Here is a 12,514-nt window from a genome sequence, read left to right as displayed (position 1 = left end):
TGAAAGACTGCTTGAAAGGGGAGAAGTTGGTTTTCTGTATCATTCATTGTTCGATAAACGCTTGGTGTGTGGGAATCCAGCACCACCCTGGAGCATTGCTGCCCCTGACCCTAGTGAGATCCCACAGAGAAATAATAGCTTGAGAGTTGGCTCTTGCACTTAGCTGGAATAGACCCTCCCTACCTGTGGGGGGAGGGGGAAGGGAGTGTCAGTGTTGCGCATTCCCAGCATGTATGCAATGTAATGTGTGATGATGTAGGCTGTAGACACCAACATCTGTGTGATTGAACCCCAGTCTTTTGAAGGGGCAGGGTTGCACAAACTGTGTGTGTATTTGGTTTCGATCACGCGTTACAATGTAGCCATATTAAGTGGATGTGTGCAAGTGTTTGTGCTTGCCCACCCCACCTAGGCAGAGGAGGCCTAGAGTGAGCTGGCTAAGAGTGTTACGCTTGAGATAGTGTAGCTAGTGTGCTGAAACTCCTCTAATGCCAGTACAAGGAGAGTTCTCGGAGAGGGTTAGGAAGCAGTGCAAAGGGTACTTGTCCACTGGAACAACTGCAGACCTTCCCCCCCCCCAATCTTCTACTTTCAACAATTACCACTGGAGCACCACTTTAGTGGCTAAGGCAACAGTTTCTGGTTTGACCTTGACCTCCTGAACTTGGTGAGGTGTTTGTATAACCTCACTGAACCAGCTTCCTAACACTGTTAGGCTGGCTTATAATAAAAAAGCTGCCCTGGATTTTTACCCCTCCCCATACTTGCTTGGTCATATTTTTTTCTAAGCGATAGCAGTCTTCAAAAAGCAAATCAAGTCTACCTGATGCCAGTCAGTTCTTTCTGACATGCAGTGCTTTAGATTGGGGAACAAGTGGCTCCTTGGAATTCCTTCTTACTGGGAAAAGATAAACAGATGCCTCTCTTTTCTCTGTCTCAAACCATCTGCCCACTGGTGGTGTTTGACATGGCATTTTCTTGCAGGACCAACCCAGCGGGGCCTCAGCTGGCTCGGACAGTGAACATTCTAAAATAAAACCTTCTTCTTCTGCCAATGCCATCTACTCTCTTGCTGTAAGGTACGTTCTCCAGTGGAGGTTTGCTAACAGAAATTTCTCAAAATTGCAGGCAGTATAGGATTGACATCTCCAGTTGGCCATCAGTCGCTGCATTTCTGTGGTGGATTACTGATTGTATATGAATTCAGACATCACCCCTGGCTGGTTTAAGCATGCACTTTGTTTGCATTGGAACATATCACTTACTGGGATGCTAACATCTGTGAAATATAGAATGGATAAGACATTTTACATTAGTCTATATCTGGCTGGATTGGAGTTTTTTTGTTTTTAAAATTACTGTGTTCCTGCTTTGAGTGATTTTAGTCCAGAAAATGGGTGAAAATGTCCTGAACTCCCAAAGTTGTAAATTTATAAACCATCTGAATAGTGAGTAGAGCATCCCAACACCAACAGATATAATAAATCAAAGCTCATTCAAGCTAAAGCTCTTCCTCCCTCCCTTTTAAGCATGAGGCTGTGAGGCCTCTGCTACATGGTGGTTGCTGCCACCACCACACACTCTGAACTGTGCTTTGTGATGTATGGCCAGGCCTTGCAAGCAACACAGTACCATGTTTCTGGAATCTGATTCTTGAAATGGAAATACTTCCAGCCCCTTGCTTTTGATGCTATGTTCTCAGAAAGCTGGTAGTTGCTCTTCTGTCTTTGTTAACAGATATTCACCTTTGACCATGAGCCTTCTTTCTCTCTCCCTTAGGCCTTTGCATGTGCCAAAGCTACCACCTGGAGAGCACTCGGAAAATGACGAGGATACAGAGTATATGTCACCATCATCCTTGCCCCTTGTGGTCCCTGGCTGTGCTGTCCAAAAGCCAGAGGCCAAATTGTCCTTGGAAACGAGTCAGAGTTCACGGTGAGGCAGCCCATTTCTGACAGGGTGGTGGCTCCCTGTCAGCTGAATTGTATACTCACCTATCATGTTTTCTTGTTCTTCTCTTTTCTTGACTTTCTTCCTGAGTAGGTTGTGATACTTAAAAGCAAAAATAATTAACTTTTGAATTTGTCTTAATCTACCGTTTAAACCTGTTTGAGCGCCACCTTGAAAACTTGGTCTAAGGTTTAAAAAGCAGCCTAGTGAAAAGATCTTCCAAGAGTTGCTTCCTCATGTGCTATGAAAATTGGGGCCTGGTTCATTTGGTACTTTGTTGCAGGCAGGTTGCTTTGAATCTGGGTGGGAGTTCCTTCGAAAAGTGCTGAAACAGCTGCAGTCAGATTCATAGAATATTTTGAGGCCCCTCTTACTTGTCAGTTGCTTCCCATCAGGGCACATCCTAACTTTGTCTTGGTCTAAAATCTTAATATGTACTTGATAAGTTATAAATGCAAAAAGGACATATTAAATATTAGACAGGTACCATCTCTGTTATCTTTTCAGCGCCTATTGAAGACCTTCCCCTTTTAACGCCTGGCGCCAACATTACTATCTTTTCGACGCCAGGTTAAAACATTCCTTTTCTCCCAGGCATTTTAATAAATTTAATAATTTAATAATTTTAATTTTAACATTTTAACATCTCAACTTATTTTTAGCATCTTAGTATGCTAGTATATTTGTATTTTAGTATGTTTAAATTGTTTTATAAATGGTTTTAATTGTATTTTGCTGTCTTGCTTGTTGTGAACTGCCCAGAGAGCTTCGGCTATGGGGCGGTATAGAAATTTAATAAATAAATAAATATAAATAAATAAATAACAAGCCTTTTAAGTTGAGACCTTATTCCAGTCTGTGTCTGTGTTGGAATTGCTTTTTAATATGTTGTTAAACATTTTTTTAGAACAATGTTTTTAAACTTTTTTAAAAAAAGATGTCTTGAAAGCTTTTAAAAAAATGTTTTTAAAGATGTTTTGTTTTAATGTATTTTAAAGTCTGTTTTTATAATGTTTTAAAGTGTTTTTAGTGCTTTTGTTTGCTGCTCTGGGCTCCTGCTGGGAGGAAGGGTGGGATATAAAGCAATAAAGAAATAAATTAATAAATTAAAGGTGTGTTACTGACAACAACAACAAAAGTAGCTCAGAGGTTAGTTTTGTATGGGAAATGTTGAAATTCCATTTTGAATACAACTTTGTATCTTGAAAACAGGGTGATCTATATCTTTTAAACCTCGGATGGGGAACCTTTGGCCCTCCAGATATACTTTGACTACAACTCCCATCAGAGCGTGGCCCAACGCTCAGGGATGATGGGAATTGTGGTCCAGAAACATCTGGAGAGTTACAAATGCTAATGTTTGTTCTGGTGTGGCAAATGGCTACTCTCATCACATGAAGACTCATTCAAAGAGCAGATCATATAGCAAAAATCACATTATTGTAACATTTTTTTTTATAAAAAGACTATTGTATTTGTATTTAAAATATTTTTCATATGTAACTAAAAGTTGTTTACAAAGTTTCCGCATAGCTTGGAGTAGAAAGGCATTTGAAAATGTGATGGCCAGTGGTGCTTTAAAAGCTTGCACAATGTGTGGAACTAAAGGAGCCCAGTTTTGTAAGATAGTTGACAGCACCTGGTCAGGATATGTCAACAGTGGGGCCTTAAGCTCTGGGTGTTTGCGGCCTGCTTCTGCTGCAGGATCCAACCAAGTTTCTGAAGCGCATGCTTCCTTCTTTGCTCAGAGCGTTGGAGTGTGACCAGGAAATAGACGGGTGTACCTATGAAGCAATGTTCAACATCTACTCCCAGACATCCCCTTCTGGCTCTGAGGCTGCCATTATTTCTGGTAAGTTTCCACTGGGGAAGCATCGCAGCAAAACCAGGAGGAAGACTACAGAATGGATTTCTTACTTTTACTTATGGGATTTTTTGCTTTACATGAGGAAACTAGGGTAACAGTAAAGAGAGCCTAATATAAAACAAAAAAGGGGGGTGTTTTCCAGGTGCTTCCCAATCAGTGACATTTGGACAGGTTTGCTTCCTTGCTGTACACGGCACCTTTCAATCTCTGTGCAGCTTCCTCTGGTTTGGGCTTTTGGCTGTGAAGTGTTCCCCTTTTGAAAAAATCCCACTATGGCTAGGTCTGTAGGAGCTGGAGCTAATGGAGCTATTTCTTTTTTGTGTGTTTTGAGGTGGAGGGGATACAGCTGCCGCCAATGCCAGCAATGGCCCTGAGGAGTTGGAGAATGAAGAAGATGGTTATGACGTGCCCAGAACAGCCGTCCCTTTGACTCTGGCTCGCCGCACACTCTCTGATATCTCCAATGCAGCCTCTGCCTTCAGCCGGGCCTCCCTGGATGGGGAAGTTCTGACAGGTTGGTTGATATGCCACCCAGTGACAAAAGTTTTCTGGGTTGCTTGCAGGAACAAACAAATGTTAAAATACAAATTGGGACCATAAAACCAATGTACAATGTAAAGCATAAAAACTTAGAAGCAAAGAATATAATGGATACAGCAAGACTCTCAACAGCATAAATTTATTAAACAGCATCTTCAACATTTCAGAAAGTATATCCCCCAAAAGCTCCCCCGCCCCAATTTTAAAGAGATGAATAAAATGCTTTGGAAAATAAGCAGGGCTTCACCTGGCATTGAAAAGACCATAAAGTAGGCACCAGCTGAGACTTTGTGAGAGGGACATTCTACCAGCCGGCTGGCATCAGTGTGTATGGCCCTTGCTGTGTTGCAGTGTGGTAGGTGGCTCATGTATGCATGAACCAGCCTTTGATTCCTCTCTTGCACAACTTTATGGTTCATAAACAGTATAGGGCAGGAATATGTGTTGTGGTTGACAAGCTGTTCTCAGCATTTTGCCAAGGGCACTTTGCACTGGCTTTTGATATGGCAAACCCATGGGTCCCATGTCCTGATTTAGGAGAGAACAGATCCTTTGCCCTTTGTGCTCTGGAGTGAGTCCTGAGAATGACTCACACACGCTCTTCCTGTCTTTGTTTTTAAGAGAGGCTGGGAACTTGGCAGGCAGTGTGGTTTTTTCTTGCACTGTGTCGTGCATTTCTCAGAATGCTTACAGCTTGAAGGCTACTTCTGCTTAACATCAACACACCAGATATGACGCAAGTGAAACCACAAGGATAGCCATTTCTGAACCTCCATGGGGTGAAGAGAGGGCTAGTACTTGATTTCAGCTATTGAGTTGGAGCAAGCAGCACCAGCATAGATGGAATTTCAACACCAGGAAAAATTCCTGGTGATTCTTTTAAACATTTGACTAAAGTGGTGTTTCTTGCCTCACTGGTGTAGTTATGTTGTTACCATATTGTCTGTTTCTACATCTAAGTTGTATTTAAATGAAATATTGTTTTGTTGTGCTTTAATGTTCCTCGCTGAGATTGTGTGAACAGTGCAGGTATATCTAAATAAACTAATTAGCTACAGCGCCTTGCAAAAATACTCGTATTACTGAATTACAAATGGTGCATTGTAATTTCTTTCTGTATGATATTTTATTTTGAAACAAACTCACAATCAATTATTGTAAGATGACATTGGTTTTATGTTGGGAAATGTTTGTAAGAAACATAAAAAACAGAAACATGTGGCTTGCATAAGTATTCAACCCCTGTGCTGTGGAAGCTCCCAGTTTACACAGATGAAAGAAATTGCCCTACCATTGGCCTCCACCTGTGAACCTGTCACACTGCCAGGATAAAACCCCCGCTGTTGAAGGATCATTGGTCACACTGTGGATCTGAAGGAAAATGAAGACCAAAGAGCATTCTACAAGAGTAAGAGATTATGTAATACAAAGGCATAGAGTAGGATCGGGTATAAAATAATATTGAAGTGTTTGGATATCCCAGCGAGTACAGTTGGATCAATAATCAGGAAGTGGAAGCTGCATCACACCACCCAGGCACTGCCCAGAAAAAGCCGTCCCTCAAAACTCAGCACTCGAACAAGAAGGAGACTTGTGAGAGAAACCACAGAGAGACCAACAATCACTTTGAAGGAGCTACAGAGTTCAGTGGCTGGGAGTGGAGTCATGGTGCACCAGTCAACCATATCAAGAGCTCTGCATAACACTGGCCTGTATGGGAGGGTGGCAAGAAAGAAGCCACTACTCAAAAAGTACCATCTGAAGCACATCTGGAGTTTTCCAGAAAGCATGACAGTGCCCCAGCTGCGATGTGGGAAAAGGTTTTGTGGTCAGATGAGACTAAGAGCTTTTTGGCCAAAACTCAAAGAGCTATTTGTGGCGCAAACCTAACACTGCCCATGCCTCAAGACACACCATCCCTACAGTAAAGTATAGTGGTGGCAGCATCATGCTGTGAGGATGCTTCTCATCAGCAGGGACTGGGCATCTTGTTAAAATCGAAGGAATAATGGATGGAGCAAAATACAGGGAAATACTGCAAGAGAACCTGCTTCAGTCCACTACAAACCTGAAGCTTAGGAGGAAATTCACTTTTCAGCAGGACATGATCCCAAGAACAAGGCCAAAGCAACACTGGAGCGTCTCAAGAACAAAAAGGTGAACGTCCTACATGGCCCAGTCCTGATCTCAGTCCCATTGAGAATCTGTGGCACTCTTTGAAAACTGCGGCCCACAAGCGACATCCAACCAATTTGAATGACCTAGAGTGAATCTGCCCAGAAGAATGGGCCAAAATCCCTCCGACACTGTGTGCAAAGCTGGTACATACCTACCCCAAAAGATGTAAATCTGTTATTGCCGCGAAAGGTGGCTCTACCAAATATTAACGTGTGGAGGTTGAATACTTATGTAAGCAACATGTTTCAGTTTTTTATGTTTCTTACATTTCCCAACATAAAACCAATTTCACCTTACAATAATTGATTTTGAGTTTCAGTTTTGCAAAATAAAATATCTATGGAACGAAATTACAATGTGCCATTTGTAATTCAGTAATATGAGAGCATTGGTCAGGGTCTGATTACTTTTGCAAGGCACTGTATCCGAGTGTTTCAGCTACAGTAGGGTCTTGCTTCTCAGTGCCCGCTTTTCGGTGTTCCGTTAATATGGCGCCAGCGGGGCGATCAGCTGGAGGGGGGGCTGGAGCTCCCCGCACTCCAACTGATCGTGCTGGAGGAGGGGAAGATCAGCTGTAGCTCGAGCTGATCGTGCCCGAGGAGGGGAGGATCTGATCTTCTCCTCCTCTGGTGCGATCAGCGGGTTTGGTTCCAGACCCCCGCGCTACAGCTGATCTGCTTTTTGGCGGTTTTCGCTTTCCGGCAGGGATCTGGAACCTAACCTGCCGTATGAGTGGGCCCCTACTGTACTGAATTTCTGAAATACGTGGCTGCGCATCTTTCATCATACAAGGTTGCAATTATAGTAATGTTAAGCATAGGATTTAATTGTGAAGAGATGTAATTTGGATCTCTAGCCAAAGAGAACAATCCCAGCCATGGATTCCCAGATGCCAAAGAGTTGTTTAGGTTGAGGAAAGGTGACCTTTAAAAACACTTGCCCTCTCCTTGTCAATCATCACATGGTTCATTCTCTTCCAGGTTTCTCTGATGGCTCCCAGGTCCCAGAGAGGCCTCCTAAACCTTTGCCTCGGAGGATAAACTCTGAACGGAAAGCCGGCAGCTGCCTACAAGGCAGTGTACCAGGGCCGGCCCCTGCTACCTCCCCGCAGCTCTCTAGCGAGATCGAGAACCTCATGAGCCAAGGCTACTCATATCAGGACATCCAGAAAGCCCTAGTCATTGCCCATAACAATATTGATATGGCAAAAAATATTCTCCGGGAATTTGTCTCCATTTCCTCCCCCGCCCATGTGGCCACATAGCACATTCCCTGGCCCTGCCTGGGACACCCCTGTGCATCAACCTGCCTGGGCAGTCTCCTGCCCAGCTCTACCTGGAGGAGGTAACAGGCTCCACGAGAGACTTCCTGCGAAGGCAGGCCTGCCTCTACAGAGAATCGGTCATCAGGGTTTCATGCAATTCCAGGTTTCAAAGCGAACGGAATGAAATGGAGCAGATAGGTGTGTCCTCTACCGTCTGTGTCTTTTGGAGTCTCCTTCCTTTGCTCCCTCCGTCCTGCACGTTCTAGTTTGAGAGAACAGATGTGTTGCTTTTAAAAGACCTCTTGGTTCCTTTCTTGGTGGACAAGGGGGGGAGGCTTGGGGGCTTGCTGGGATGTATGTTGTGCTGTGAATTCAAACTGGATGCCAATGTGTTGAACGGCATCTCCACATTTCTCATGGTGTGCCCTCCTGTGGTTCAGGGTACTGAATTTGGGCCTCTTTGCTGCTGTATGATATGGCTCAGGCTTTTTAGACCACCTGCTACTGAGTATAGATTCTTGACTAAGGAAGTGGTTTCAGTAGCTTCCTTCTGCTACAACATCCTTCCCCCTGCCCCATTTGTTCTGATTGTTCCCTTTCTACATCTGCAATCATTCTGGCTCCTCTTTCTCAGTTGGACTCCTCCTGTTGACAGCATTACTTGCCACACACTGGATTCTAAGGCATTGTTGATGCAACACTTCTCACCTGCACTTGTGGTGTTGGTGATGGCAGAATTGGGTGCTGCTGAGCTTCCCCTGAGTGTTCTGTGCTGTTGTGCTTCTGTGTAATCCAGATTGTGGAGGACTGGAGCAGCTACATTGTAACACTCCTGACACTGTTGCTGGTCAACGTGGCATGTTGACTTAGAGGCATCTAGAAGCCTTGTGGCTGTCAGATTCCGCCCTTCCTCTAGTTCTTTGTGTTGGGCTGCTTCTGCATTAATATGGACAGCAGCATTCAGCATTCATGGAAATATTTTTTACCAACTCAGCATTCAAAATGCAACAACTCTGCAGGGCTTTTGTGAAATGATGTGAAAGGTCGGGGCAGAGGTTCTTCCTGCTCGTTACATTAAAAAAAAGTTCAGGTTCTTTTGTCATACAACAGGACAGATGAAACTGTAAAGGGGGGGGGAGAAAAGATTAGTGTCACTTTTGCAAGGCCATTTAATGATGCCCTTGTTTACATTTTAAGCTCTCGGGGTTTGTGGCAGGTTAATGGAGGTTTAGAAAGAGATGGATTTGGGTCTTGACAGCCACAGTCTGGCTGATGGACGGACATTTTCCCTCATCCAGGCGCTTCCCAAGCCTTCCCAACAGTCTCCCCAATTACAGCATTAGCCACAACATGAAGGTTTATACCTCAAAATAAATTGCATGTTTGGTTTTTCCTGCAGTTGCCCTGCTTAAGTAGCACTGGCTCCTCTCACAGGGGTCCATTTTCCACTAGAAGAGGGGCCCTAGGGAGAGGCTGCTTATGTGGAACGTGTCTCTCTCTCAACAGCCTTACCTATCCCCTTGCACTTGCACCCCCGGGAAATAACTGCAGAGCATGCCAGAGATGGCACCTATTTGTTCAGGTGCTGTGAATGGTGGCTGGCTGGCATGGGTTTTAATTGCCAGCAGTGCTGTTTGCATGGCACACTATGAAGATTTGAAGACTGGGAGAAGTTAACAGTTGCTTGCGTGTGCAAAAGCCAAGCTGCTGACTTGGCAGCTGCACCCCTTGTCTGAGCCTTTTGCTGCTCCACGCAGGAGCTGTCTGACGCTGTGGGACAGACAGTGTCAGTGTCAGTCCGATTTTGCTGCTTTCGTGTGGAGCACTGTGAAGATTTTCACCTAGGAGGTCTTGGCTACAGTGTGCTTTGGAGCCTTTGGAGGTGCTGATGGCATTTAGGAGCAGGTGAACAAAGGTAGAGTTGTGGCCAGGCAGTTTAAGAATCAAGGGACTTGCACTTTTCTACGCAGTATGGAAAGTTGGAAACACCATTGGACACTCCTCTTGGATATTTCTCCCCAAAGTGGCTGCTGACTCCACATCTGGTTTGGAGCCAATTTGATGAGGACTAGCTCTTTGCAATGCTGATTTCCCAGTTACCTGGGGAAGCTGCTGGTATTGTACTGGAGGCTTTGTTGCAGCCAGCCTTAATGACTGCCTTTGTGCAAAGCAGCAGAACCAATTTGCCTCTGTAGATGGGCCACATGTGAGACATTCTCCATACTCTTGAGCAGGATCATCCTTGGTTTGAGAAGCCTTTTGCCTGTTGGGACCATTCTGTGGACTAGGCAACTGTGGGCAAGCCTTGTAGCCTGTACCGCTGATCATACCCTACTCCATGTGTCCTTTTTGTCCACATCTTGTGTCTTACACTTACAGGAGAGAACTTTCACATGGCGCTTTCTCCTTGAACCACATGAATGTCTTTGTTTGCAAGCACAAGGGAGGTAAAGCGAAAACGCTTCCTGGGATGTGTTCCCTGCTGCTTTTAATTTTTTTACCTTACTCCATTATTTTTCCTGTCTCTTGATATGAAAAAGGTCAGCTTAATTAACTTAAAGCCAAATGCATAGTGCCTTTTGATGGGGAAAATGCTGTATCTCCTACCTTGAGTCTGAAGAAGACAGAATTTAAAAACTTGACCAGAGAAAACCGTGGAGCTGCTCCTTGAAAGGAGAAAGCTGTCGCCCCAAAGCTGACGTGGTGGTGTGTAGTTCAGCCCAAGCGGGCTTTCCTTACCTGTGCCCCATTACTGTCGGTGAGTTGCCCATGTTGCTTGCTGCCCTACGACTTGAAGGCAGTGCAACTCTGATACAGGATTTAAACACAGCCAGTTGATTGTGTGGGCCATCCAAACAATCGCAACACTTGTGCCGTTTGTGTTTTTTAAAACAGAACAAAGTGCCCCAGATACAGTATAAGACTGGGAGCAAAATACAGCTGCATCTTCAGGCACATGTCGGGATCTGTCTTGTGCCAAGTTTCCTGTCACCTTCAGGGGCACTTGTCTGCAGGTGCTGTGGGGATGGAGGGCCATCTGCCAGGAATCCTGTCTTGGCCAGAGTGCTGTTGAGGTTCCTATTTATTCCCATGTGCAGTTGAGCAAGGAGTTTCCTGTGGATTTTTTCCTGAAGTATTAGATGTTCAGTGCCTGTTCAGTTTGCTGATGTTCAGGTGGTTTTTTTTACAAACTCTGCATCCCTATTTTAGAGCTGCACCTGTATTTGGGGAATTGGAGTGTGGCTTTATGAATGTCACCTTGCAGCCAATTCTGGAGCAGTGTAACTTGCCGTTGGTGGCCATGCTAGCCCACTAATGTAAAGTAGGGCCCCACTCATACGGCAGGTTCTGTTCCAGGCTCCTGCCAAAAAGTGAAAACCGCCTGAAAGTGGCACCCTACTCAGCTGTAGCGCGTGAACTCCCCGCCCTACAGCTAATCGCACCATCAGCTGTAGTGCAGGGAGCTCCAGCTGACGGGGATCAGCTGTAGCATGCAAGCTTCCCGCACTACAGCTGATTGCGCGCTCCAGCTGATGAGCTGGAGTGCAGGGAGCTCTCGTGCTCCAGCTGATCCCTGTCAGCTGGAGCGCGGTGGCTGGATCACCCTGAGCTACAGCTGATCGCCCCACTGGCGCCACCATGTTAGCGGAACGCCGACAAGCAGGGCCCTACTGTACAACTACTGTTCTTGCGACTAAAACTGCAAGGGGAAGGGGATTAGAAAGCTCAACTTATAAATTACCTTTGGGTGGAAGAGAGGAATAAATGGTAGCTTTATTTCTCCTGAAGGTTGAGAACCAATTTTAATATCAGTGTTAATTTTTTTCAGATTTTCACTGACTATTTTAAAAGTTATAATAATGTCATTAATATAAAAATATATTAGCAGTATTTAATCCTTTCAGACCTGTAAAGAATAAGAACAGAAGGTAAATATTCTTACAGAGTAGCTGAGCTTTAAGGTTCATTTGGTCTAGTCCTCATTTTGTTCCGCAAATGCATTGTTAATGTTTTAGAAGTTATACTAATGTTATTTATTTTTCATTCTTGTAAGCTGCCCACAAAAGAGCTTGTGGAGGGTGGGTGGGGAGGTTTTAAGATATTTCATGTGTGTCAGCAAAAGAAAAACAAAGTTTTATTTTTAAATAAATTTCTTTGTTGTAGCATATTGCTTGTGTTTTGTCATCTGCAACTCCTGTGGAATGGGGCTTCTCTCAGTAAGTTGTGGGTTGCAGTTGAGGCTGTACTGAAGGCCTGAAGTGTGCCTGCCTGGAATGGATGTTCAAGTAGGATCTCTGCTCACATGCCTTCCAAATCAAACCCCTAGCTCTAGATGTGGTTTGCTTGTTGAGTCAGTATTTCAAGTGCTCAAAAACCAGTGTAGGGTTGGGGATGTTGCTAGACTACAACTTGCATCATCCTTGATCATTGGCCATGCTGGCTGGGACTGATGGGTGTTTATCAACATCTGGAAATTCACAGAAATTAGGACTAAACCAGGGGCGTCACTAGGGGGGTGCGGGGGTGCAGACCGCACCGGGTGACACCATCTGAGGGGGGTGACTCTCAGCTTTAATTAAAAAAAAAAATTAAGTTTCTAGGTGGTCTGGTTCTCGAGATATACATAAAACTGTCAGCCGCCCCCAGTGGCATCACGCGGGGGGTGCAGGGGGTGCGCAGTGCACCAGGTGACACCATCAGAGGGGGGTGAGTCA

General features: G+C 44.7%; 1 protein-coding gene across 1 annotated transcript in view; it reads left to right on the top strand.

The window, feature by feature from the left end:
* CBL (Cbl proto-oncogene) overlaps positions 1–11,883 on the top strand; it is a 64,528-nt gene extending 52,645 nt beyond the window's left edge. The window contains exons 12-16 of the mRNA XM_061592515.1: positions 985–1,079; positions 1,780–1,935; positions 3,699–3,802; positions 4,149–4,331; positions 7,516–11,883. Coding sequence (XP_061448499.1) covers positions 985–1,079; positions 1,780–1,935; positions 3,699–3,802; positions 4,149–4,331; positions 7,516–7,799 — 822 coding nt within the window. The 3' untranslated portion in view covers positions 7,800–11,883. The remainder of the gene's footprint in view (positions 1–984; positions 1,080–1,779; positions 1,936–3,698; positions 3,803–4,148; positions 4,332–7,515) is intronic.
* The last annotated feature ends 631 nt before the right edge of the window (positions 11,884–12,514 follow it).

This window comes from Rhineura floridana, chromosome 12 (genome assembly GCF_030035675.1).
Source record: "Rhineura floridana isolate rRhiFlo1 chromosome 12, rRhiFlo1.hap2, whole genome shotgun sequence".
In the NCBI taxonomy this organism is placed as follows: Eukaryota; Metazoa; Chordata; class Lepidosauria; order Squamata; family Rhineuridae; genus Rhineura; species Rhineura floridana.
The sequence above is the reverse complement of the archived record's forward strand: the minus strand, read 5'-3'. Positions and strand labels throughout refer to the sequence as shown.